At 33.8% G+C, this 26,331-nt stretch overlaps 4 protein-coding genes across 7 annotated transcripts in view; 1 reads left to right on the top strand and 3 right to left on the bottom strand.

Annotated features, from left to right (window-relative positions):
- Positions 1 to 1,461, top strand: part of LOC110423173 (type 2 DNA topoisomerase 6 subunit B-like) — a 14,283-nt gene extending 12,822 nt beyond the window's left edge. The window contains exons 14-17 of the mRNA XM_021437326.2: positions 394 to 456; positions 558 to 601; positions 1,170 to 1,258; positions 1,307 to 1,461. Of these exons, the coding sequence (XP_021293001.2) occupies positions 394 to 456; positions 558 to 601; positions 1,170 to 1,258; positions 1,307 to 1,461 (351 nt within the window). The remainder of the gene's footprint in view (positions 1 to 393; positions 457 to 557; positions 602 to 1,169; positions 1,259 to 1,306) is intronic.
- Positions 1,462 to 1,838: 377 nt separating this feature from the next.
- Positions 1,839 to 4,134, bottom strand: GOLS4 (galactinol synthase 4). The gene is made up of 4 exons (XM_021437372.2): positions 3,669 to 4,134; positions 2,829 to 3,149; positions 2,593 to 2,727; positions 1,839 to 2,410 (listed from the first exon to the last, which is right to left on the bottom strand). The coding sequence occupies exons 1-4, from the start codon at positions 3,993 to 3,995 to the stop codon at positions 2,183 to 2,185; spliced, it is 1,011 nt and encodes a 336-aa protein (XP_021293047.1). The 5' UTR covers positions 3,996 to 4,134; the 3' UTR covers positions 1,839 to 2,182.
- Positions 4,135 to 12,832: 8,698 nt separating this feature from the next.
- On the bottom strand, positions 12,833 to 15,834 carry LOC110422899 (ADP-ribosylation factor 2-like). The gene is made up of 7 exons (XM_021436926.2): positions 15,675 to 15,834; positions 15,035 to 15,205; positions 14,390 to 14,460; positions 14,109 to 14,228; positions 13,502 to 13,620; positions 13,337 to 13,418; positions 12,833 to 13,096 (listed from the first exon to the last, which is right to left on the bottom strand). Exons 2-7 carry the CDS (start codon positions 15,180 to 15,182, stop codon positions 13,091 to 13,093), a joined length of 546 nt encoding a protein of 181 aa, XP_021292601.1. The 5' UTR covers positions 15,183 to 15,205; positions 15,675 to 15,834; the 3' UTR covers positions 12,833 to 13,090.
- A 1,126-nt stretch (positions 15,835 to 16,960) lies between these two features.
- On the bottom strand, positions 16,961 to 25,614 carry VPS34 (vacuolar protein sorting 34). Of its 4 annotated transcripts, none has more exons than XM_089784752.1 (17): positions 25,272 to 25,614; positions 24,871 to 24,985; positions 24,634 to 24,730; positions 23,654 to 23,812; positions 23,354 to 23,563; positions 22,793 to 22,971; positions 22,303 to 22,450; positions 21,662 to 21,757; positions 20,897 to 21,032; positions 19,989 to 20,110; positions 19,488 to 19,682; positions 19,213 to 19,383; positions 18,971 to 19,108; positions 18,520 to 18,674; positions 18,231 to 18,395; positions 17,905 to 18,052; positions 16,961 to 17,814 (listed from the first exon to the last, which is right to left on the bottom strand). In XM_089784752.1, exons 1-17 carry the CDS (start codon positions 25,381 to 25,383, stop codon positions 17,677 to 17,679), a joined length of 2,484 nt encoding a protein of 827 aa, XP_089640878.1. In that variant the 5' UTR covers positions 25,384 to 25,614; the 3' UTR covers positions 16,961 to 17,676. The 4 variants fall into 4 exon arrangements, with proteins under 4 accessions (XP_089640878.1, XP_089640879.1, XP_021292599.1 ...); XM_089784753.1 differs by having other exon boundaries at positions 16,963 to 17,814; positions 24,871 to 24,967; XM_021436924.2 differs by having other exon boundaries at positions 16,965 to 17,814; positions 18,231 to 18,374; positions 25,272 to 25,613.
- Positions 25,615 to 26,331: the final 717 nt, after the last annotated feature.

Here is a 26,331-nt window from a genome sequence, read left to right as displayed (position 1 = left end):
AATGTTGCTACTGCATTTTGAATTTGTTGTCCTTGATTATCTGTTATGATATTTCCTTATGAGTCTTGTTTAACAGCTTTTAAGATTTCTTGTTGTTGATTTGTGGAGAGATAATTATTCCACCATCCTTTTAGTTGTCCTGTGAAACCAGCGACTAACATATAAGCAATCGCATGATCTGTAATTTGACCTGTTTGATTTTGGGTTTTATATACATTAGAGACTATGGTCATTTGTTGTAGGATATTAAGAATGTTATATTCTGACATTCCGTCTATGTTCCATTCATATATTGTATTTGCATTGTATTTGTTTTGGAAGGAAGGTTTTTCTTCTATATTTATATCTGGGGCCATCATTTTTGGGTAATAAATTTTTTGTGGTTCTTTCCAGATCATTCTGTTTATCTGTTGGTCTTGTATACTTTCTGTTGATGAATCGGTTTCTTCATTTATGGTATTAATGTGTGGGTTTGGATGTCTTTGAGGAGTATCTTCTACTCTGATTTCTGAATATTGACTTTCTAAAGTTTCAAGTCTATTTTCTATTTAATGTAGAAATTGATTTTTGTTTCGTTGGTATCTATTGGGAATTTCAAAAGGTATGAATGTTGGTTTTATATCGTTTTCTTGTGTTGTTGTACTAGGTGTTTGTTGAATATTTTTTGGGTGTTGTAATTTTATCTCAATATTATCTAATTGTTCTGATATGGAATGTAGATTTAAGTTTGTAAAATTATTCTGTTCTATTATCATTTTAACATCTTTTGAAGTGATATGTTCCCCTAATTCAGGTGACCTTATTCTTAATGGAGTTGCTCTTATTCCTATGTTTTTATGTGAATATTGGATTTCTGCTAAGGGGGGATGATTTGACTCTATTTCAGTTTTGTTTGTTTGCCATTTTTTTGTAGTGTTTAAGGTGTTTAATTGTAGTTCTTCATATTCTTCAAACCATTCAAAAAAGTCTATTAATATTTTATGTTTTTCCATAAATTTGTAATAATTTTGTAATATTTCGTCTTTCTGTGAGTCATAGGTTTTGAAATAATATTTTCTTTTCTGTTTATTTCTTTCAGAATTAAATTGTTTTCTACACCATTCTTTATTGATTTCAAAATCTTTTTGTAAAACAAATATTTCTGAATCATTTTCTTGATTTTGATTTAGGTTGGGATTATTTGTCATTGATGAGTATGTGGGAGACATATTTGGGCTATTTGAAGGAGTGATTTCCTGTCGGGTATATACTGCTTGGGGTATGTTTGGAGAGTTATTTACAGATTGTAAATTTGTTCTAATTGTAGGGATTGAAGAGGCAGAGGTTCTGGCTGTTTTAAAATCAGTGCCTATATTTGAGGTTGATCCTATATTTGATATTTCAAAAGATCTTCTGGATGGGATTCTTGGTGGCCTATTGAAGACAAGTTCTACTAAACCATCTCTAAATTGTGCTACATGATTTATTTCTGTATTTTGTATTGGAACAGGGTTTGTTGCTCCTTCTATTTTCCATCTATTTGGAAGTTGTACTTCATGCCACTGTATTGTCCTAGGTATGACCGTATGTGATCTAGTCATATCCATTTTGGATTAATCCAAGTAGGAGCAAAACCATTGACTAAAGAAGGGTTAGATACCTCAATATTAATTGTTTGAAGAGACACAAGACATCTCCAATTTAATGATTCATTATTAGGAACTATAGAAACAAGCCTCTGTAGAGGACCAATTCATTTCAACTGTTTTCCAAATTTCATGGTTTCTCTAAATGACAGAAATATATTAAAATCATTAACTCTTCAAATACAAACCCACAATTACAAAATAATGCCTGGATCTGAACCCTTAACTGTTGTTTACAGATTATATTATAAAGCAATGTATTCTGTAATAAACACAAAAGCCTTAATCCATAGCCCAAAAGGAGAAACATTATATATATATATATATATATATATATATATATATACTCACTATATATTTGTGTAGTCTTACAAGAGCAACAAGGCAATAACTAAAACAAAACCCTTTTATAACAAACAGTTGTCCAAGCAGACCTCCCCCCCAAAAAAAAAGTAGTATGTAAATAAAATTAGAAGAAAAAGAGAAAGGAAAGAAAGATAGGAATAAATAGTATTACAGCAACTTTACTTTAAGACGGTGTCTTTTAATTTAGGCCTTTAAGCAGCAGAGGGTGCAGGAATGTAGGAAACGGTCGGGTCAGGCAGTGAAGCCATGATTGATGGCTTTGATGAAAACGTTTGGCCTGCTTCTGGAACTGGGTTTTGATCAGCATTCACATCCAGAGACTCATCGTTGTAAATGTCCCACCATTTTGCCACTAGCATCTTGATGTCCTCTCTGTCCATGTTAGCCCCCTTTCCTGTGTACCTCCACGGTTTTGATCCCTATTTGATTTCCACAAGATATCAACAAATCAATGCAGACAAAGGTTATTTATCAAGTTGAAATTTCAGTACAATTAATTAATTGTGGTTATTGTTAGATAATTAATTCAGTGACATGCAATACTTAAATTAATTTGCATAAGTAACACAGCTGATGAATTTGCAGGTAAGACAATACTTACAGCTGCACAATAGTGGACCACCTTTACTTTGTCAAGCTCCACATTCTCTGGGTGGCGCCATAACATTGCAAGAACCAGGTTGTATACGAGAGGGATGGGTTTGTACACTTTTTGGAAAAACATATTCAAGAAATCCTGTCAATTTTTGCAATCAAGAAGAAAATTAGAAGAAATATATTTAAGATTTATTAATTTTGTTGATATATAGAAACCAATTAAGATTAAGTGATCAGTACCTGCTCTGCAAATGGAGTTGGTGGGGTGATCTGCAGAGTCTCGAGCAGGCTGTCGTACGTCAAACGGCTAGGCTCAAACACGAACATGCCGGCGTTGAAGTACCAAGGAGGAGGAGATCCCATCTCCACCGGCCATGTCACCTTATCAGGGCACTGCTGGCAGTAACCAATAGAGTATTGGTGTGAGTGGCTCCATATCTCCTCGCAAAAGCAGTCCATTACAGCATAGAAGTAGCCGTCTGGTGCGTCAAGAAGATGGTCTATGTTGTCGTACACTTGAATATCCGCATCCAAATACACCATCTTGCTGTACTCCTCGAACTGTTAACATGATCGGTTATATCATCCAAATTTACGCCATGTCAGACTAAAACCATGGATTTCTTTTACAATATTCCATTAAGACTTTAACTCAGGGTTTTTATTACTTGAATCTGCAAACTACTCTTTGGTTCCTAGATTCTGGGATCAGAGATAGACTGGATTAATGGGAGATCAAGCTAATTTTATTTACTTACTAAAATTGAATTATATATATATATATATATATAGTATTATTGGTAATAAAGGAAAAAGCTTACTGCCATGGAGATAATTAAGTACCTAGGCACAGACTAAAGTAAGAAAAAAAGATGCTTCTGAAATTACTAATATGATGTTGATGCCTTCGTTTCAACTTTGGATATAAATGTTGTGTAGATCAAATTAAACAAAAAAAAAAAAAAGCAAGAATGGGTGGTATCTATTTTAGTTTGTACGGACATGATTCTAAAACGAATCAATGGAACGGATGATATATACACATATAATATAATATATGTTGGTTTTGCATTTACTTACGTTCCATATACGAAGCTTGGAGTAATTGATGACGAAGTGGGCCATGGCAAACTGAACCTGGTTCTCTGGTGGATAAATAGGCTCGATCTCCCGAACAATGCAACCTTGGGACCTCAAAATCTCTCGGTGTTCCTCAGGCACATCGGGCAAGATCGCAACTACAAGGGGGTATGCACTCTTGACCTTACGCAAACCCTTGGCCAATCCAACCACCCCTTTAACGTAATCACCATTACCAGCTAAAAATGTTACGTAAGCCTTCTTCGAGTAGCCTCTGTTAACCTTGCCCGAGGTTGAAAAGACGTCCACGGGCACTCCCGGGGCCATGTCTACTGGAAGCTTTTTAAGTGATCTATAGAGGTGGTGATCAGAAAATGTGGAGAGGGCCCAAGAAGATTAGTTTTGAGGAGAGGGAGGAAAGTAAACCAGCAAACTTTGAGGATGCTTGCCACCCTACTAACCTTTACTTCCTGACTTGTATAATGGCACCATTAGCCTCCTTAAATACAAGTAAAAAGTGGCCTAAATTCACCCAAATGAACTCCAAATGAAACTCAAATTTAGTATTATTCGGATAGTCCTTTTCATGTTTTCCTTTAACTATTATTATTTCCTTTGAAAGGTATAACAAAAATTAAAGGAGAAAAAAAAAACACACACACACAAAAACGAATGAACATCCTTTACTGTTCAATCTACCATCTACGTAGCCTTATCATCAAGATAGACGGATGACATTCTACGGGTCCAAGTCGTAATCGGCTGAAGATCAAAGCCCATTACATTCGTCTATTTACTTACTAATATATTCAAATGGGAAGGAAAATGTAAAAGGCATTCAAGTCATTTTCGTTTGTGGAGAAATAATAAAGCAAAGAAAACATAGCATCGATTTTACATGTAGGCATATTGCAGTGGGATAATAAGCTAGCTAGCTCCGAGGTTGGCCTTAATTTGTGAGTGGAAATTAGGGGACACTGCAGTATTAATATATGGGGAGATCAAGGAGTTTTAACTCAAAACCATGAAAGCTAATTAGCTATTAAGGTTGAATTAGATCACAGCTTCGCCAATTAAGCAAGACAAAGAATATATAGCTGGAAACAGACACAACGTAACGACAAGGTACGACCCATGACAGGATCCGTAACGTCTTGAATACGGAAGGGTGATACAGTAGGAAATTAGGAGCTAGCTCGTGCAAGAACTGTCTTCCCAAACAAATGATCGATGTCTTAAATCCTAACTACTTAATCAATGTATAATTAACGACGTGATCATTATTAGTGCTCCTATATATATTATGCAATTACGACTAACACCTAGTGATAATTATATCTTGTTTCTGAATTAAGCGAAGTGTTGAGAAAGCAATAAGTTTGTGCCAGAAGTTCTGGTCAACAACAGTACAAAATGATTCAAGTGACAAACGAGTCTCATAGTATCTACTGCAATTGTCAGTGGAAGGGTAATGCTCTGCTACCAGATTTAATTGATTGATTGGCTTTGAGGTTGCTTTACAATTTAGATTTGGAGACTTCCAATGGCATTTTCTTTGGAAGCATTTGTTGAGGTCCACACTCCAATTTTCTTCACACCTTGTTGCTTTTTCCTTTTGTAAAGGTTATTAACAAGTTAAATGCCTGGGAACATTTTATGTTTATGAAGATGCCCTGAAATTGAGCTGAGCGTATAACAAGTACAACAAAGCAAATTGATTACTTTAGGTTACTTGCATTAAGCCATTTAATTTCTTGATTCCTAATCATGCAGTTATAATCATCTGCTGCTAATATTCATGACCCTTTTTTTATTTTTATTTATTGAGACATTACGTAATATGTAAATAAATGTATAAAAAGATAAATTATCTTTTTAAAAATGTAAGTGACTTTGAACTAATCAAAATATGAAATATTCAAATGGCTCAAGATGGAAGCGGTCATTAACTGATGACTGACGATCTCAAGCCGAAAACAAATTAAGGGCGGATTTGAGGACTGATCATTATATTAAAGCAAAAGGTTTAGGAAAAATTATGTGATTGCTTTCAGAATATAACTAACTAATTTTGATCATAATGACTAGTAGGTGCGGGCCATGGCTACGACAGGTAAAGTGAAAGTTGCAATAAAAAAATGTTGAAAGAAATAAACTTGCTTATCACATTTTACAGTATGATTACATATTGTATTTGATTAAAAAAAAGTATTAATCAACCTTATCTCTGTAATTAAAAACACAATGAATTGCTTTCACTGAATTATCTCCTCTTAATTTATTTACAAGGTACACCTAGTTAATAGATTATCACCACTGACAAAGTTTTTTTTTTTTTGAAAAGTAATTTTATTAAGCTCATTACCGATACGTCATTATAAGTCTGTAGCCTTATCACAAAGCTATAGCTAGCTTTTCAAAGGATCAAACACATGGGACTTAATCAACTTGGAGAAGAGTTTAGGCAAATAATTAAATTAAGAAACTGTGGATAAACTTATTAATTATATCTGTATATATATAGGCGAATTCGAATTCAACCAGATTTAAATTACTGAGAGATATTTATGATGGAAACTTGACACCATGCTTAATTATATTCCATGTGCTGATATTTAAGGAATTGGTGAAACCAATGGTGAGATATTTGTTATACAAATACGGGGTAGCAGTACTGAAGAACATTCTGAGGAGTGAGGCGAAGTTAGATATAGGCAGGGCTGGGTTACGGGAGCTCCAGGCTTTATTTAGGGTTGATCAAGACTCGCGGCCCCTCTGCCTCTCCACAGTCTTTTTCCAAGCAGGTTTTGTAGGATATTTCTACAATCCTACAACTCAAATCCAATACTAATGTCGCAGCGTTCAACTGCGCACGGTGACCCAATGCTTCCCTCTTGCTCATTAAGTTAATTCATGTCCCTTAACTTTAATATAAATTTTTCGATACATGCAACCTACTTGGGGAACAAAGAATTAAACTGTTTCAAACACTTTTTGTATTGTGTATGGCATCTAAGAAGGGTGAAAAAAGAGGAACAAGATTGAAGAAAAAAGGAGTCCTAGTCCTTGCTCAGATGGTGTTGCATGCACTCCAAAAGGAATCTAACTTTTGCCAACCTTCTCTAAGGGAAGCAACGGATAATAAATATAGAAGAAAAAACCTGAAAGTATACGGTTGAAAGCGCATGTACGTTACAATATTATCATTTCAGTCATAAGGCTGTCCAATTTGTTCTGTAGCATAACAAATCTACTAGATTCAACCCAAATGACTAGAAAGTAACAAATTTGGATAAAAATCTTAGATTTTATTTAAAGTTGATTCGCACTTACATGGACAGGAAAGCAAACAAACACAGGGGTTCATGGCAATGGGCGGTGGCAGATTAGTTCGATTTTGACATACACAGAAAATCAATCCGATAAATAAGTCTCGACTCTTTCTGGGTAAAGACAAATGCTGAAGCTGTCACTCACGTCGCCAACAAATGTACCACACATTTCCTTCATTTCATATAATGCCATCAACTTACTACAATCTCCATATTCCAAAAATCCTGCAAAGTCTCCAACATGCTTCGCCGGGAACTTACTGAAAAATAAATCTTAATTGCTACACTAATCTGTTACTGACATTCTGTTTTAATAGTAAGAATGAGAGACCAGAACTTTTTTATTTCAAATTCAAATTTCTTATTTGATTGTGAATCTAAGTTTGTACTACTTATAAGTGTATCAGCATTTGATAGCATGTACTGCACTACTCCATGTAGAAGTTATAAATCATAAATTATGGGTATTGAGCCTTGATATGAATAACTATTTCAAGAAATTTTTTTTCCTTCTTTTGCTTATCAAAGATAATTTTATTTTGAAACATAAATAATTCTTGCTCTGGGGGTTTTTTTTTAAATCAAAAAATTTATTTATCTGCTTGAACATATATATATATATATATATATATACATAAAAAAATTCTCTTTTAATAAAAAAGCCTCCTATCATGCATGAAAAATTTTCTTTTCTCATATTTCAATTAAAAAAATATCATGCAAGGGCCAACAAGCAAAAGTCAATTTTTTTTGAAAAGCAATAAAGAGAGAGAGAGAGAGGGAGGGAGGGAGGGAGGGAGAGCAAACAAGAAATTATAAAAAAGAAGAAGAAAAAAACTTGTTTTAAAAAAAAGATTCGCAAAAGAATAAACCTTGTTTTATATTTTGTTTAAGTTGGAGTCTAAATGAAGAAAATTATTTATAGTGTTGTTATATGATTAATCAAATATTACATCAAACAGTAACTTGTTACTACTTGAAGCATTACTAGCTAAGGTGTTACGATCTAAAGTGATACTACCCGAGGCATTACGACTCGAAGTGCTATTGTACAATACATCATAGTACAAAACAAAAGCTTTACACTCTAAATTAATACATAAGAATTATTTTTTTTAAGAAATAATTCTTATGCAGGGGGCAACATATAGATAATCGATTGTGGTTAATACTTATTCTCTAAAGAATTATTTTATAATATAATATTGTACAGAGAATAATAAAAACAACTATTATAAGTGAAGTGCTACTTCACATAAAACAACTAAAACAAGTGAAGTATTACTTCACACGAAATAATTAGAATAAGTGGAATACTACTTTGCACAAAATAACTACTTCATATGGATGATTGTAAAAGTAACTTGAAATAAGTAATAAAGTTCATGGATTACTTTCATCTTGAAATGTTTCAAAAAATTTAGCTTAATGGTTCAAATTTAAAAATAGTTAAGAGGTTTTCTTCTTAACATTTTCTTAAAGTACTAGTGTTTCTCTCTTTTACCTATTTTTCTTGTACTTGTTTTCGTATACTTTCTTTTTTTAACATGTTCTTGTATATCTTTTCATATATACCTCTTCTTTATTACTCGACAATAAGTTTTATTACACTAAATTATTTCAATAATCACATATTGAGTTTTTAACTATTACTCATTATGTGCAATAAAATCATCATTTTAATATCCATATAATGAATTATAGTAACGGTTATTTACATTAAAACTTATCATAATAATGCCATTCATTATGCATATTAAAACCAATTCTTGAGTGATCGTCACCTTTGACACTATATATAAAACCATTACAATTCATTTGAGGGATTTCACTTTTTAAGATTACCTTACTCTCACTCATAGCTTCTCGATCTCTCTAGCCCTTTTATGCATTCTCTACCTATGCTTTTCCATCTACTACGACACTTAAAATTTCAAGAATTGCTCTTATCTTCTTCTCCACTGCCTCTCGTATATTTTTTACTTGTTTACAACATTTTCTCTTCCTATCACACGAACCTCCTTTATACATTCAAAACAGATTTTATTTTGTTTTCTGTGTATGCCAAAAAATATTTTATAGGAAGCACTAAAGCATTATGTGATTAATACTATATTAGTAATTACCAACAGTCAGCACAATTAAACAAATAAAAGTTAGTGAGGCATGAAAGTTGAAGCTTTCATTCAGGTAAGTGTTGGTACCCAGTAGAGCCTGCAGCCATTGAAGTGGACAATGGGCAGATGAGGGCCATTGCTGGAAATTTAAATGCGTGTCTTTTCCTTGGCTACGCACGGAATGCTTACAAGCTAGCAACGTTTAACGAAGCGATTTGTTCATTCAACTACTCATTCGATGTGTGTGTTTCATGCGCCAAAGTTTATTTGTGAGTAGGAGAGTTGAATATACATCTCGTATCTGCAACGGAGAAGGAATATTTGAACTCCAAAGAAATTTCATGACAGATATTATGTTGTGATTTTTTGATTCTTACTCTTCCAATTCTAAACAACATTCCTAGCAACTTTAATATGCATGTGGTCAACTAGAAAGTGAGATTTGAAAATGGATGACTATAAAACAAGTAGGTAATTATGTTAAAACAAATCAATGTCTTTCTGCAAAAGAAAGAGATTATTACTAGAGCAGTTTTGATTGCTTATACAGCAATTAATCCTTGATTAAATTGAAGGATTCCAAGGCTCCCATTTGAACATGAATAAAGGAAAGCTAATTTTCGACCAGTTTTTGCCATCAGAATCCATTCATTATCATTTACAAATCACAATTGACCCCATGTTTGCTGCAACAGTGAAAAACTTTCCAGGAATCCGGCCACATTCTATGCCATCAGATGGAGTAAGATTACATTTTGTCCTCTCCTATTCACTGTAATTGTCTCATACGCATTAATCATGCTGGACTCTAAATAAAATTTTCTTGTCCTAGTCCAGAATAAACTACTAAGTAAAATTTGGCCACCAGAGAAAGCAGGCAAAAACAAAGAAGAAAGAAACAGTGTTTAATTTTGTTCACATGAATGGATATTTATATTGTAAGCTTGCCCTTTAATCTTCATGTGGACCCAAACAGTGTTCTGTTGCGATTGTCAGGTCTTCCTCTGGAGGGTCCCAACCCCAAACTACAGAAAATGGAGGAAGCAAGAAAGAAAGCGACTTTGCATAGGCGCTTGAGGTCAAAGACTTCATCCTTGATAACGTCCTTTAGTTCAAATACGGCTTAGGTTTAATTGGCAGTATACGGATGGTGCAGGAAACCAGAAACGAAGGCTCAGCCACTCGTCCTGAGCCTGAGGGAATGGTAGAATCTCAATCACGCACTTCCTGCGAGGAAACTAGACCTCCCAAATAACTCAAATAAGGTTTTTAACTTTTTGGTCCCCCACGACTTATTCAGGATATTCCCGCTCAACTTGCTACGTCGAGAAGACTTTCCTACTGATGTTGAAGTATCTTACTTGTGGTGGAAACTCGAAAGGCACGCCGGCCATGACATGATTTGGCAGATTGCATGTATCTTATTGGTGTGTGCATATGATTAGCACGTTTCAGATTTGCCTATATTCTGCAAAACCAATGACCTTCTGACACTGTATAAGCTCTTAAGCAGGCCAAAAGAAAGAATTTGCAATTTAATTGCATTATTGTGGTACCCATTTGTTACTGAAGAATCATTTAAAATAAAACTAAAGCGGGGAATGACAGAAAAAGGAACACCATGAAAAAGTAGTCTGACCTGGGTTCGGTTTGTAGCTATATGAAGAATTTCAAAGCTGGCATATTCCGTTGAGATTCTCGACTGGTATTTAGTTTGGAGCAAAGTGATGGCTCGCTGGCTAGAGCACTCCAGGAGGGGCACATGGTTTGATGTGCAGGTTTTTGGACAACGGTTTTTTGAGAGCGGCTGTTTGCTATTTCAATTATTTGAGATTGAAGAGGTGCCCGAACGCCGTGCAAATCTGAAAGACATTACACGTGTAAAAGCTTTTATATTCAGGAAAAAGAACATCTCAAATCAGTTCAACTCAAATAATTATTCCGTAAAACTAGTGCAACAGCAGAATTCCAGCGTTCACATGTGAGAAGAATCCCAAATATGGAGTTAGAGTAATTTTAAAAAGAAATCAAATAGAAAGAGATATTAAATAGTTAAAAAAATTTATATATAATTTAAGTATTTTTTAGGTAAAAAATAAATAAAATTTAAAAAAATTAGATATATAAAAAAATATATTTTAATAATAATGATAATGTCGTGTATATATATATATATATATATATAACTAAATAAAACTATAAAAAGAATCTTTCTCAAACTTTACGCATAAAAATAAAAAAAAAAATTTTTTCAAATTCAAATGAATTGCCTCTTTACTTTGTGTATTTTAACTCTCTTTTTATTTTTTATTTGTCTCTTAAATTATTAATTAACATATTAAGTTATTGAATTGAATTATTGATATATTATATATTATAATAGGTTATAAGATTGGATTGTTAATATATAATATGTTATAATAAATTTAGATTTATATTAAAACTTAATGAGCTCATATTAGTATACACACTTTTATTTTTTTCTTAAATTTCAAAAACTTAACATATTAATTTAGAATTTATTTGTTGTTAACTAGTAATATGCTAATCATAATGGCTCTAACTTTATCAAACTGTTTGAATAATAAAACTAATTATTAAATAAAAATTATTTTGAGAATCATTAAACATATATATAATAAATAAAATTATATTGAAAAAATATAATTATTTTATTTTATCAATTTTTATGTATATCTCTGTTCCTTAAAATTTGTAATATACATGTTAGAATACATTGGTTATTCTAAATAAAAAATAATATATTGATGAAATTCTAAACAATAGTGTAATATTATAATTTATATTTTAAAATTATATAATAATTTATTTATTTTTAAAAAATAAAATTCACATAATAAAAAAAAACATGATAAGTATAAAATAAAATTCACACCCAAACATTTGATTTATTAGTTGATGTATTATCTTTTTAAAAAGTAAAGTTCGAATTTTTTTTTTAATTATAAAAAAATATAAAATAGAATCCATGTATGAAAAATATATATATATATGATTGATGATTCATAAAAATTTATAAAAATAAAAAAAGTAAATAAAAATAATAATTATATAAATTAAGAAAACTTTAAAAAGTAAGTCAAGTATATGAAATTATTTTATTATTTTTAACTTATATTAATTATTAAATAAAAAATTATTTTGAGAGATCATTAAAAAAATTTATAAAAGTTTATTTAGTATATAAAAAAATTTTAAATTTTGGGAACCCATCCTATAAAGAGGCTCCGCCCCTGATCCTAATGAAGCTGAGCGGCAGGGTACCCAGGTCAAGAAAGGCGGGGCGTCGTAATTCTCAATAATCCTGTTACTCTCAATCTGTTGAGGAATAGGCAAATCTATCTTGCGGAGAGCGGCTTCCCCAATCTCAGCTGGTTTTAGTTGTAAAAGACAATGGTTGAGCTTCTATTCACACAACCATATCACGCTCAATTGATCCAAACAAAACAAGCATTCTTGCATTCAGGTTAAGGTACCACCTCATATGAAAAGCTTCTACTCGATCTCCATCTTGAAAGAACGACAGGAGACTGAAATTACAAAGCTCTATCACAGAAACGTCATAAGCACAAGAATTTTACCCTATGAATTGGGAGGGCATCAAGTGAACGTGAGCGTCAAAGCAGAAAATGCAAATTTGACTGGTAAAAACCCAAAAATGTAAAAGGATCAATTGCAAAAATGCACAATTAGATTTGATTACAGCCAGAAACATTGCAACCCAAAGGTATATATATATCCAACCAACCAGTTTTTTGTTACAATATATAGCCATAAAGTCCTAACTAAAATGCGCATCACCAAAAGAAAAAAGGGCATAACATCAATCCAACTGTCTCAGATGAAAACTGGGGGAAAAGGAGACTGATATTATAAAAAAAGAAAAAGAAACTAGATAATATTCACCCCTGCATCCAGAATTTCCCATATTGCAAAAATCTTCTCAATGGCTTCAGACCTGCAAAACGTAGGCGAACATAAGAAAACAGAAAAAGGGAACTTAAAGTGCAATTTTTTCAAAACATGCATACTTCAGTCTAGAATCTTGCTGCAACCTACTGTAAGAGAAAGAGAAACACAGAATGTACAACACAACAAACATCCAACTGTTTGACCATTCAGTTAAAACTTATCCTTCAAGGATGTATAGATTAAGTAAAATGACCCACAAAGATATTGGTGCAAAATCCATTCTTACCTTGTTAGCTATGTTGTTTGAAAGCCAGTCCAGACCCTCATAAAGCCCCTCACCAGAGGTTGCACAGGTGCTCTGGATGTACCTGAAAAGACCACCAAGGCCAATTAGAGGTCATGAACAAGAAGATTGCAAATTACAGGAGGAAAACACAAGGATAAAGCTTACCAGTGACGCTGTCGAAGGGAATGGAGACCAAGCTTATCAGTAATTTCTGCAGCATTCATTGCATTTGGAAGATCCTGCTTGTTTGCAAATACAAGCAAAACTGCATCTCGCAGCTCATCCTGAAAACAAGGAGTAGTATACTTGTTAACCATGAAAATCCCGTAAAACTTAACCAAGGACAGAAGATTCAACTCATGCTCCTAAGTTTACCCTCAATCTTTTAGTATCTATCCCTTTTACTTGATAACTTTGTTATCCTCATGGACTCTAGATGCCAAAAATCATTAATTTAACATACAAGATGCTTTGAGAACATTAAACTACTTTTTGGTCAATAAATATTTAGAAGAAAACCAGCAGCATAAATAAGCAAACAATTTTCGTTGAATTTAATCATTAGCTTATAAAACTTAAAATTTTATATGCTCAATTATTTCTTTGGATTCACACATCTATCAACACCAATTTGCTTGTGTATGGCTACTAAATCTAATTGCATTTGAAGCCAGCAATGATATCATCCAAAGCACTTATAACAGCAAAGGAATACATGCATAAACAATGACCATAAGAACACTGGTAGTTTCACTTAAAAGTAACTACCCACCTCATTCAACATTCTATGCAATTCATCCCTAGCCTCAACAACACGGTCTCTGTCGTTGCTGTCAACCACAAAGATGAGACCCTGCGTATTCTGGAAGTAATGCCTCCACAAGGGACGAATCTGCACAATTAAGAATGAAAAACTAGGAAGTTGTTATTTAGCTGTTCCTTGAATATCAGAATATGTAAAGACCCATAAACTAATATTGTGTCAGAAATTATATGGTTACTTACAATGTTTCTGATATAACAAGGCTAAACATCAAAGTAAAAAGCTCATACCTTGTCCTGACCACCAACATCCCACACGGTGAAACTGATGTTCTTATATTCCAGAGTCTCCACATTAAAACCTGAAAAGAAAAACACATGACTAGTTAACCATGATAAACCTGAGCATGAATCTACACATCACAAACATGAACTAATCAATGTAGTAAGCAAATCACAATATGCAATACTTGCATTACAGTCTGTTGACTAGACATCACATGTCTCAAAGATTGTTCATCATCTTGGATCTAGAAATCATAGGTGTAAGTTGGTTGCATTCATGTTTTATACACAGTGCTCTCCAGTTCCAACATCTCAAATATACAAAACAATAAAATAGAAAGGATCTCATTGGACTCACATGCTCAACTTTCCAAATAATCCTATAATGAAAATCTACTATCTATAATGCAACTAAAGTTCCACAGGACCAAGAAAGTTAAATTCTAATATTCAAAAACAACATAAAGACAGAACAGACATGGTTTGCCAACTAATTTTGTCCGTTGACTACACGACAAAGACATTGTATAAATAAATTGCAAGCAGCTCATAACAATAGAAAGAATTATCACAGTTCTAATACACAATTAGACATAATCACCAAAAGCAGAAATTAAAATAAAAAAAATGATTTCGAATAAAAGCGCTTACCAATGGTGGGAATTGTGGTGACAATCTCTCCAAGCTTGAGCTTGTATAAGATGGTAGTCTTACCAGCTGCATCAAGACCAACCATCAAAATTCGCATCTCTTTCTTGGCAAAAAGCCGGCTGAAAAGCTTCGTGAATGTCAGCCCCATTTCTCTTCCCTAGCTGTTGATCCCTAAATATTCGAATTCACAAATATTATTTCCAAATAATCCGAAACGAATAACTCAATTCTACCATTTCCCAAATTTCAACGAATCAAATAGATCTGAAGGTACAGGTGCTAAAATCAATGCCAGGACGGCATTTCCATAAAATTCCTTTTGAGTGTTCGAATAAAATCACACACAAACAAAGGTAAACGACAGATCTAGAATAATTCATCACAAAATTCTTCAGATCAGAAAGACAACCAACAAGATTTCTCAAAATTTGACTCGCAAGCCATGAAACGACTACCAAGCAGCGAAATCAAGACACGAATCGTTCTAAACCAACGAAATTTAAACGATGATGAAAGCCGTTCAATGCCTCGCGTCTCAAGCAAATAGAGGATCTGTGAAGCGCATTGAATCGGTTTCTTTATATTTCTCGCTTGCGAGATCGAAAAGCAAAAATAGGAATAGAGATTTGAATTATTTTACCTTTTGGAGATAATCGCAGAGGGATCTGTGAGAGGAAAGCGCGAGAGATTTTGATTTTGAACCAAACGGGAGAAGATAGTCAAGAGAGAATTTCGAGAAATGAAAGCTTGAGACCAACGCGGAACATGGGGTGAGTAATGCCAATTTGGATGACTTATAAAGGGAAGGAGGCAAGGAGCGGGCCGCGGGGTGCACCACACCAGATACTTTTCCCGATCCTTTCACCGAAAATAACCAAATTGCCCCCGCATAAAGTTTAGCCGTTAGGTTCCAATCAGTCATGGGCACGTCACAGTCACTGTTGTTCACAAAATGCGTGCGATCTCAGGTTCCTCTGACAACGAGCTTTGACCTCTGTCATGCTCAAATACATAAATTTTAATTTAATAAATAAATTAATCATTTCAAAATTTATTATCAAAAATGATTTAAGAAAACAATTAAAAAACATTGACATGAAATATATAATTAAATTATTGTTTAATTTTTTAATATAGTAAAAAAATTCATTATTAATATTAGCCAATCTTGTTATTGCATTACAATTTAATACAAACAAATCTATCACCTAATAATGCATGGTGAAATATTTAAAAACATGAGTTGATATTATCTAAAAGAAGGTAAAATCCAAGAACATGCATGAATATGCCTGCCTCGTTATTTTGAAGTGAGTGGCCATCATTTTAGTTAAAAAAAGGAAAATATATTATTTTTGTTAATGTTTCTTTCATAACTGTATAAAAATAAAAAAGATTATTAAATGCATAATTACAGTAATCAATTTAAAAAAAAAGTTTTTGATTATTAGGTGAATAGTTCAATAATTGAATAAACGGTTAAACTGTATATTTAATTTTTTATTAAACATATATATATAATATGCTATTATATATTTAAATAATAAAATTTTAAGAATATTTACAAACATTTGAGGGATGTTGATTTAATATAATTTTTTGACTATGCATCAACCCGAGTCAAAATCCGGTTAAACATATGAGTTAATAACAAAACCCAAAAAGCTTGCGAATTTGACCAAGTTTGACCAGTTCAATAAGTTGGATTAACGATTTGGTTCAATTTTAATAACTATAGTTAAATGCACATATATATGGCGACAAGGTAATAACATATATGTACGCTGCAGACCTTAATCATGGGTTCGTGCTTTACGCTCCTAGGAAACTGCGGCGACATCACAATAAGCAAGCAATCTTGTAAATCTATCCCCTGCCTTAAAAAGGTGCAAGAGATAATGAAGCATAAAACATGTGTTAATGGGTTTATGCAGTTAAGTTCACAGTTGCACTGATCTGGTAGAAGGCTTCTAAAGATTCAAAACCACAACACCAAGCCATATTCATATCGTTTCATTTGCGGAGACAAACATGTAAATATTAATTAATAAGGGAAAGAAAAGTGAACACAAGTAAATAATTAATAGATACGCCCTTATGTACAGTGAATAACACACCAATGGAATATCTTCCAAGCCCACGTCTCGGAGTGAGGAGCATCTGAAAGGTAGGGCATCCTGGGGACACAATTACTTTCACAGTTTGCTGCCATGCAGGAGGTGATCTACGTGGGAATCATCATACACAAAGCTGGTTGAAACGAAACCATGCAGTACACCTACCCATGCGGCTCAAACCTATATATCTAATGACACGGCCAGAAAAAGAATATATTTACTATCATTCACAACTGCAGATCAGGTTTACATCCTCAATAGCCGTCGCAAAGAGCCTTGTTATAAAATCCAGAGTATTGTCTAAAAGAGCACAACGGCTGTTGGAAAACCTATCAGATCTTGTGAGTGGTTTTTGGCCCAGCAGCTTCATCTACTGTGGAATATGTTTGCCATTACACCCAAAACCTCAAAATATTGAAGGGTTTGAGTCCAAGTGGGGAGAGAGTCCAGGGGAGGCAAGCTAAATATACCATTGACCATTGTATTTACAAAAGGCAGTGAACATCCCAAACTCGTTTATGAGGATCAGCGCCAGTATTGAGCCCACCGATGAATAGTCTCAACCATTTGAGGAAACAAGGCACTAACGCTCTCATTAATAAGATCCTGGAAGAAGTGTATGCAGGCCTCATCATCCAAGTCCAACCGAAACTTCTCCTGGAGCTGTATTGCCAACAGAATTGGTCATAACAGGGGGAAAATAAAGTCATGTTCCAGCATGATCATCAGATTTGAAACATTAAGAAAACTCACCTTAAGGATGCCTTTTTCAGGGTCACATGCTATGTCAGGAATGTTGGAACCGGCCATAAGATGGAAAAGATTTAAAATAAGGTTACTAGATTTGCGGAGAATGTTGTATGCTTCACAACAATAGGATTTGAACCTTGTATAGTACTGGCTGCAAAATGAAATACTAATCAACCATCCCATTTATGCATATTAATGTCACAGCACAACATTTAAGTTACCTTGGTCATGACCAAGTATGGGCATGTATAAATCTAATAGAGCTTATCCAGCAAGAAATAGGAAAAAAAAGGGTTGAACAAAATTTGTAAAAGGAGGAACCAGAATACCTCTCTGCTCCACCCATAGCTTCAACCATTTCTTTGCAAAGTTTCATTGGTGGCGGAAATGGTTTAGGATCTCGGCCAAGAATAAAACCAAAATCAACATGGAAAAGGCGTCCATCATCCCTAAGCAGAAGATTGTCGAGGTGTCTGTAACCCATAAGGATTTGTCTTCAGTAATTAAAAACCACATGACAAAATCCATGGCTAATATTAGATGCCAATCTGTATTTTTTGTACAAAAATGGCAATTTGCATATGAGTTATTTATTTATTATAAATAATAAAAGATCACCTGTCTCCAATTCCCAGTATATATGTGATAACAGAGTAGCCAGCACAGCTTTTTATAAAGGTTTCAAGACAGACGGCTGTAATTCCAAATGGTCCATGTTCATCAGGATGAAATTTCTGCAGATAGCTTATAATGCTACGATGCTCTGAAATAATCTGCATATGGAAAGAAGCAAATATCCAAAAAGTGCTTAGCAAGATCACAAGCAATATGAACACATATTATGGAAAACTTACAAGTAAAAACATCAAGGCCAAGTATTAATAATTCATAGAGGCTATGCCTATGGAAAATCTATAGAGTACGCATATGTGTCCAGAGTGCTTCATCAACAAGAAGAACAAAAACGAAGCTTTGCAGCTAAACTTGAAAACAAAACAAAATTATTTACTGCTATATGCTGCGACTAAAACTCCCTCAATGGAGAAGCATCTTTTATAGGATATGATACCTGTGCCAAAGAACGGGATGGTATGAATTCCAACATGCCCTCATCTTGTCCAGTTGCCAGCACCTTATATGGAGTTAAGTGCAGGTCAAGGTTTTCCAACTTTAGTAATCTATCCATAAGAGATACCATTTGAATAACCTAAAGGAACCACATCAGTTACATTAACCACATGAAGAATTGCAACCACCTCTTCCGATCTTTCTATTAAGATTTTGTTAATGCAACATAATTTTGTCAATTACCAATTGGTCTTGCCGAATATCATCACCCTTCTTAAAAATGACCTTGCATTGTCCACCATTAGCAGTTCGGAAAGTCAGTCGCAAAGGATGCAGTGCGCTTTTGAATATTGACGACTCTGAAGGCACAATTCCAGTGATAAGGACATTTGGAGCCAGGGGCGACCGAATTGGCTGAAAACATGATTGAAAGCCAAACTTGGTAAAACTCAGCAGACATTTGTTCAAATAAGTCTTTGAAGGTTATAAAATATGGAACTTCGTGTCAAAAGAAATACCTCATCAAAATAAGTAAGTTCACTAAGAAGACCAGAAAGAAGCTGTCTAAGCTTTTCAATTTTCTTCTGTGTATTGCCACGCACATTTCTCACATCTCTCATTATAGAACACAACTGGGCTGTCAATTCTGTCTGACGTACTAAACTCTGCCACATCTTAAATCCATCTTCTTCTCCATTTATACCAGCTGTCAACTGTGACAACATAACTGATTAACTAAACCGCGGAAAGAAAAATCAAGTTATTCAGTGCTGCAAATCATAAGGTGGAAATAATAATGCTAAGGTTGGTGCATTAACAGCACCAGTGATCTAGTGGTAGAATAGTACCCTGCCACAGTACAGACCCGGGTTCGATTAAAAAAAATAAAAAAAAAAAACTTGCACTCTTCAAAATGTAAATTAGAGACCAATCATTTGTCATGATGGTACAAAAAATTCTCATTCCTAAACAGAAAAGCAGACGGAAATAAAGCGGCAATAGAAAATTGGAACTCATACCTTCATCATATTTTCTTCTAGGAACTCATAGGTAGAATAAAACCGTTTAGCATAGGCAGGATCATGAAGTTCCACAGCAACAAACCAGCGTAGAAAACTAGCCAATTCAATATTACGTAAAGCTGTAAAAATTCAAGAATACTTTCAGATGCTACCAACCCATAGAGAGTATTGTTGTTTGTGAATCTTTTTAACATGAGATAAAAATCCAATTTAATTACATCAACAGAAAATTTAATTTACTTAAGTAAATGGTAAATGGACCTTTTTTATCTCAAGAAAATAAAATATATTGTAATTTTTATGGATCACTCCCAACCAAACATAATTCCATAGTTAATTACATCACAAAATGACAACCTGCAATTAAAGATTAGAGCAAAATAAAAGAATCAAACTAAACAAATGAAGAACATTTGACACATGTCATTTGAATGGAATTATAATTTTTATTGCTCTTGAGGAATTGAGTACCAAAGAAATAATCAAGAGGTGAAAACCTTGATACAGGGAATCACAAGAAAAGACTAAACTTACTTCTCCTTCTACCTGTAATTGTCCATTGAAAAGGACAAGATACAGCTAGAGAGAGAAAGGAGAGCAAAAGAGAGGTTTGGCGAAAACAGAGAAACATTCAACTTTTGTTTTTTTATTTTTTTAAAAAAAAGTGAGAAGCATTCAACTTAAGGGTTTTGAGACGGAAGACAGTTCTTCCAAAGACATTTGTTGAGAATTAATAGAGAGAAAGAAAGGTGAGTCTTGGAATTTGTAACAAGGAGAAAGGAAAAGAAATAGCATAGCTTTGCAAAAACAGTGTCAACAAGTGTACTAAAAAAATTCAGCAATATTGTGTTCAAACACAAAAAGACACACAAACATTATTTGCAAATGCACATAAAGTAACATACAGCGTTGCACAAGGAATTGAGAAAGGCGAGATTTATCAGTGCGTTCAAATCGAAGTGCCTGAACTAGTTGAAGCAAGTAACATTGGAGCTCTTCATCATCAGCTCTTTCAAGTACACTAACAGCGTATGCACGAACCTGTTAAGAATGATCAACACTTAGACATTATTCAATCAAGAATAAGATAGTATAATTACCCAGTTCCATAAACTGTAGACAACTAGAAGGATACTTTAGTTGGACCCCTTCCAGATCAGCCTGTCAAGTATAAGGTAATAGATTTTGGTATGAATAAATACATTTGTGCAAATGTTTCCTCCCCCCCACCCTAACTTTAAACCTTTAAAAATGATGTGTACCTAAGCTTGTGTGTGCATACACTAAATTTTGTGAAACGGGAATGCTAAACAAAAAAGATGCATTTTAATACTTATGAAAGATGAGAAGCAATTACATTAAAAACAAAAATAGTAAATTAGCAAGAGTGCAGAAGTTTTATAATGCATAAAGAGCGAAAACATAGGAGAAGTGATGTATAATGTGGAAAAATGTCATACTCACTTGAAATATTTAAAAGGAGACGAAGATGGTGAGAAACCAACTCAGTTTGGCACATTATATATTAGAATAGATTTTAAGACCTTTACAGTTAATAATACAGTAAAAAATAAAAACAAGATCTAAGGGTATATGATGCAGTTTCTGGTTCCAACAGTGGCCCCAAAAGATATCCCCACAAATACCGGCACAATCTTACTTAGACCTACCTCTTCACTTTCAAAAAGAGGTGATAGAAGCTCTAAAGCATCACAGACATCAATCGTCTCCCACTTGCCCATAAGTTCTATTGCCTGCTTTGCTTCCTGCAGATATATGGACCACAATCTTCAAATATGATCTTTTTTTGTTTAATAAGAATAGTTTCTACCAATTTTGTCCAGTAACCATATTAAAAAAAAAAAAATAGTACATGGAGCAAGGCAGAGGTTCAGAACTCTAAATATGAGCTTAATGCCTGCTAATTCCTACCAAATACAAAAACAGATCCATTTACGAATTATCATATCACATATAACAAGTATCTTTCTTCCCCACCTCTTTTATAATTTCCAGAAAATAGATGGTTTATCAGATCCAAAAAGAGAATTCATAAAAAAATATATTGGTTCAAGGAATATTCTCTGACCCACCATGTAAGATCCAGTATTAGATAAAAGGTGATAGCATATAGAATAAGAAGATGCTACCATGATGACTTAGAAGAAATTGATTGGGAACAAAGAGGGAGAGAAAGAACTTTAAGGCACAAGAGATACAAGGAAAGAATAATCAAGGAGTAGTGTTCCCATATATTAGCCCAGACATTGGAATTTACATGAAAAAACAAGAACAGAAAGGAAGTGCTAACCTGAACATCACTCCATTCAACACATCTAAGGAATTTTGTGAGGGCCCTCTTCTCAGACATCAATGAAAAGCGAAATTTCCAAAGGAGCTGCCTCTCATCTCCACTCAAAGCCCTTGTAGGTGGATATTTCAAAATTCTTTGTATTGACCTTGCAAATTAAGATAACTTATATACCTCTTACTCAAAGAAAAATTGGTCAATGAACACAATTATATCAAAGAAACAATTAGAAGAATGCACATTGTAGGTATAACAAAACAACCCATCAGAGTCTCCAAAGAGTTGTTGGTCTCATATTGCTCAACAGAACATCAGTAAACACTTGCTACAGAACTATAAACTTCCATGCAAAATCAAATGAATTGATGTAGCATTCTATCTCAACTATAATATACATGCGAGAAAGGAAACGTCCAGGCTAACAGACAAATTTGCAGTATAGAAGAAGCTTGAAGTTATTTTTAAACTTCGCACAAAATTTCAAACTTACTTTCGTTCATTAGAGCTTGGCTTAAGATCCCTGTCAATGATACCACGAGTTAAACTCCTTGCCAGCTTCAATTGCTTGTGCTCAGAGGGGTTTATCTTTCCCACTTCTGGGTCCCACACAATGACCAATTCATTTGATGAAGCTATTGGAGATGGTAAAATGAAATTGGCCCCTGATTCCTGCACACCAAAAGAAAATAAGGTAGGATTACTCTGGTTGGCAAACAGAAATTGGCATTAAATGGTTAATGCAGTTTCCTTCGAAATATGCATTTCAATGCAACGGTAGAAACGGTCAGAGATGCCATTAATATGCTAGATTTCCCTAATAAGTCCTAGACAAATCGAGTATAAGAAAGAAGAACAATACAATATTGTTATCAAATGTCAGATTTCAGCTTTTGAACTAATATTAAATCACCTTTTTACAGAACCAATAATCAATTATTCAGTGATTAATTGTCATAATTAAATTTGACCAGTATATGATTGCATCAATTGTAACAATTCAACAAAAACCACTGCCCAGTAAATTTATTATGAGCACAGATCTGGATAATACCTGAAAAACAACTCGATGTTCAAAACTACAAAAGTCAACAACTAAGTATAAATGAGAGCCTCCATTTTTCAAGCTTTCTCGTTCCTTGATTCTTTCCATAGCCTTGAAGGTAAGACGGTCTAGCCAATCAACAGGTTGAATCTGTCCCCTTTCATACTTATTTGCAAGCTTTTCCAGACGCTCCAACTCTCCACACTCTTGCCTGGGGACCTATAGTGGGATATATTACCGTACACATAAAAAATTGTAACTATCTAACCAAATGCCAAACAGGAAACATTATGCACCAATAATCAGAACCTTTCCAGGAGTAGTCGTAGGAAATGACCCATCTGCTTGCTTTCCTAACCAGAGCCTAAGTTTCTGTTTCCCCGTTTTGAGTTGCGCTTTGCTGTTAAATAAAAGAATAGTAGCCCCACCAATTAATCCATCATCTTTCCCACATGAAACATCCCAAACCTGAGCATTCCAGAAGACTGGCATTAAGTAAAGGCCAAAACCAGGGAATTTCAAAATATTCTGTTTTTTTTTTTGGGGAAAAGAAAAAGAAAGATAAAGGCAAAGAAAAGTTGCTCTAAAAAGCTCAATAACATTAATTGTCAATGACTTGCATGACAAAGACAAAAGTCTCCATGCAAGCAACAACGCAAACTCCAAAAGTTTAAATCTTCAGCACTGAAAACAGTTGAACTTAGATAATCTCCATTATTATCTGTATGAAAAATAACAAACAAAATCTAACCCCTAGTGTGGAACATGTCCATGTAACACTTCATGAGCATTCCAGCTCAATCTCAAGAATAGAGACCTGACCTCTAGAAGCTAACTTTTTGAGGGGTTATCTGCAGACCAAGATAGATAGGTGATCATTAATTTTAAAGGCTTTGACAAAACATGTTCAGTGCCCAACAAATGGAGTTCTTCTACACTTACAGAACTAACCACAATGACATCATACCAAAAAAGATACCATCAAATTCACACTAAGAGAGACCAATTGATGATTACTAGCATATTGAAAAAGCCATTTCCATTTCAGGATTATGCCGGAATTCCTATAGAAAGATAACACATCATGCGCAGCTAAGGTTTGCCCCACATTCCTTGCAAGAATCAAATAAGGGAGGAAGTTGATACCATGGATGTAACAAAACGTATGATAAAATTCTCATTGCATTTTCACTCATAACTGACACACAAATCCACATTGCCAACCCACACAAACACAAAATACAACCTATGCAATGAAATAGCAAAGCAACTTTTTTTTCTCTACTCACTGTCAAAGCAAGTTGTGAGTGTGCAGTCAAGTCTCGATATTTAGTACTCAATGTGATGAGTTCGTTCCAGCAATACAACGGTCCTGCAGATTCCAACCTGATACCGAAACAAGATATGAATACCCTAACACCGATAACCTATATGGGAATTAAAAAAAAAAAAAACTTGAAACGCAAGTAAAGAAACTGATTAATTAGCTGATTAATGGGAATTTCAATTTTTACAAAAGGAAAAACCTTGTTTTTGTTGGAAGGCCAAATGGAGCACCATCAATGTACAATGCACACTCCACATAGAGCTCCGCTTTCCTCTCCTCTGTAGTGGAATCAATTCCTGTAAAGAAACCCAAAGCTAAATCGAGGATAGATAATTATACCGGTATTACAAAAAAAATGCATATTTCAGATATTTCAAATTGAAAGTGAATGAAATTTAGAATTTCACTTCACTACAGGTTACAACTTTAAAAAATTTTAATAATCCGCTAAATTTTTGGTACTAACTGTAATACTGAAATTACCATAAAAATTGCTATAATTCGGTCGGAAAGAAGACTTATAAATTCACAAGTTAAAACAAAGTGATTAAAATTCGCAATATTAACTGAATTAGGACTCAAAATTTGACGGTTAGGTACCTGAATTGGGAGATTTGGTGGAAGGCAAAGTCCCTTCCAATCTGTCGACGCGAAAGGTAACAGGAAGATTGATGTCGCAAGACAAGAAGAATCGGAATTCGTTGCCACTCATTCTCTCTTTTTTAGGGTTTTGATTAGCTCCTGATTTTCATAATTAATCATAGAGTAATAACTGGTAATGGAACTTTTCAATCCAGATAGGTTTTTCTTGCGTAGAAGACAGACAAAACCGATATTAAATTCGGCTTTTCTATTCAAATGAAATACTAGTACACCTTATTGGATACTGAATTCAACTTGATTTGCAGAAGTAGAGAAGAGAGGAAAGCGGATTGGAGAAAGGTGCAGCAACGTATTAACAGAAGTTGACGTGGATATGCCACGTCGAACCATATAGCTGGGCCCGCAATTCAGTGGTAAATATCAGATAGAGTTCGACTTACAGTTCGATTAAGGTTAACCAATGAAAATAAATTACTTAATACTACTATTATTCGCTACTTATGTATTCTTTTCTGTTGTTACGAGTGATGGATTACATTTGCAAGGACACACAAACCACAAGAGTTGTTTATAGCCATAGTTACTAATGCCGCTATTTTTTATTTACAAATTTCGTAAAAAATAAGAAAAATAAATTAAAGTAATTAACTTAAACTACCGGAAGAAAACCCTTTTCGTTGCTTTGTAATGTGGTAGTATTACATATGCGGTTTCTAATACATAAGTTTGAGGTGTAAAATTTATTTTAAAAATAAATTATGCATTTTTTTTATCGATATTAATAATTACATTCATAACATGTCATTATCAAATAAATGAGAATGATGGTTTTTTAAAAAAATTTTAAATTTATAAAATCCATATCTATAATTAATATTAAATTACTGTAGCAATTCTTAATTGACCCTCAATTAAGGGCCTATGGCCTGTGGTCTCTAACAACTTTTAATCGGCTCCAATTGAGAGCTACTGGGCTTTTTTTTAATTGAAAGAGAAAAAGGAAAAAAAAAGCCCCACCCTTGTTGTCACCGTCAACAAGGACACGATCAAGGGTTAG

Source organism: Theobroma umbraticum, unplaced genomic scaffold, assembly GCF_002168275.2.
Source record: "Theobroma umbraticum cultivar Fairchild unplaced genomic scaffold, ASM216827v3 scaffold_20.0, whole genome shotgun sequence".
NCBI lineage: Eukaryota > Viridiplantae > Streptophyta > Magnoliopsida > Malvales > Malvaceae > Theobroma > Theobroma umbraticum.
Note: the sequence above shows the minus strand (reverse complement) of the source record. Positions and strands in the feature narration are given on the sequence as shown.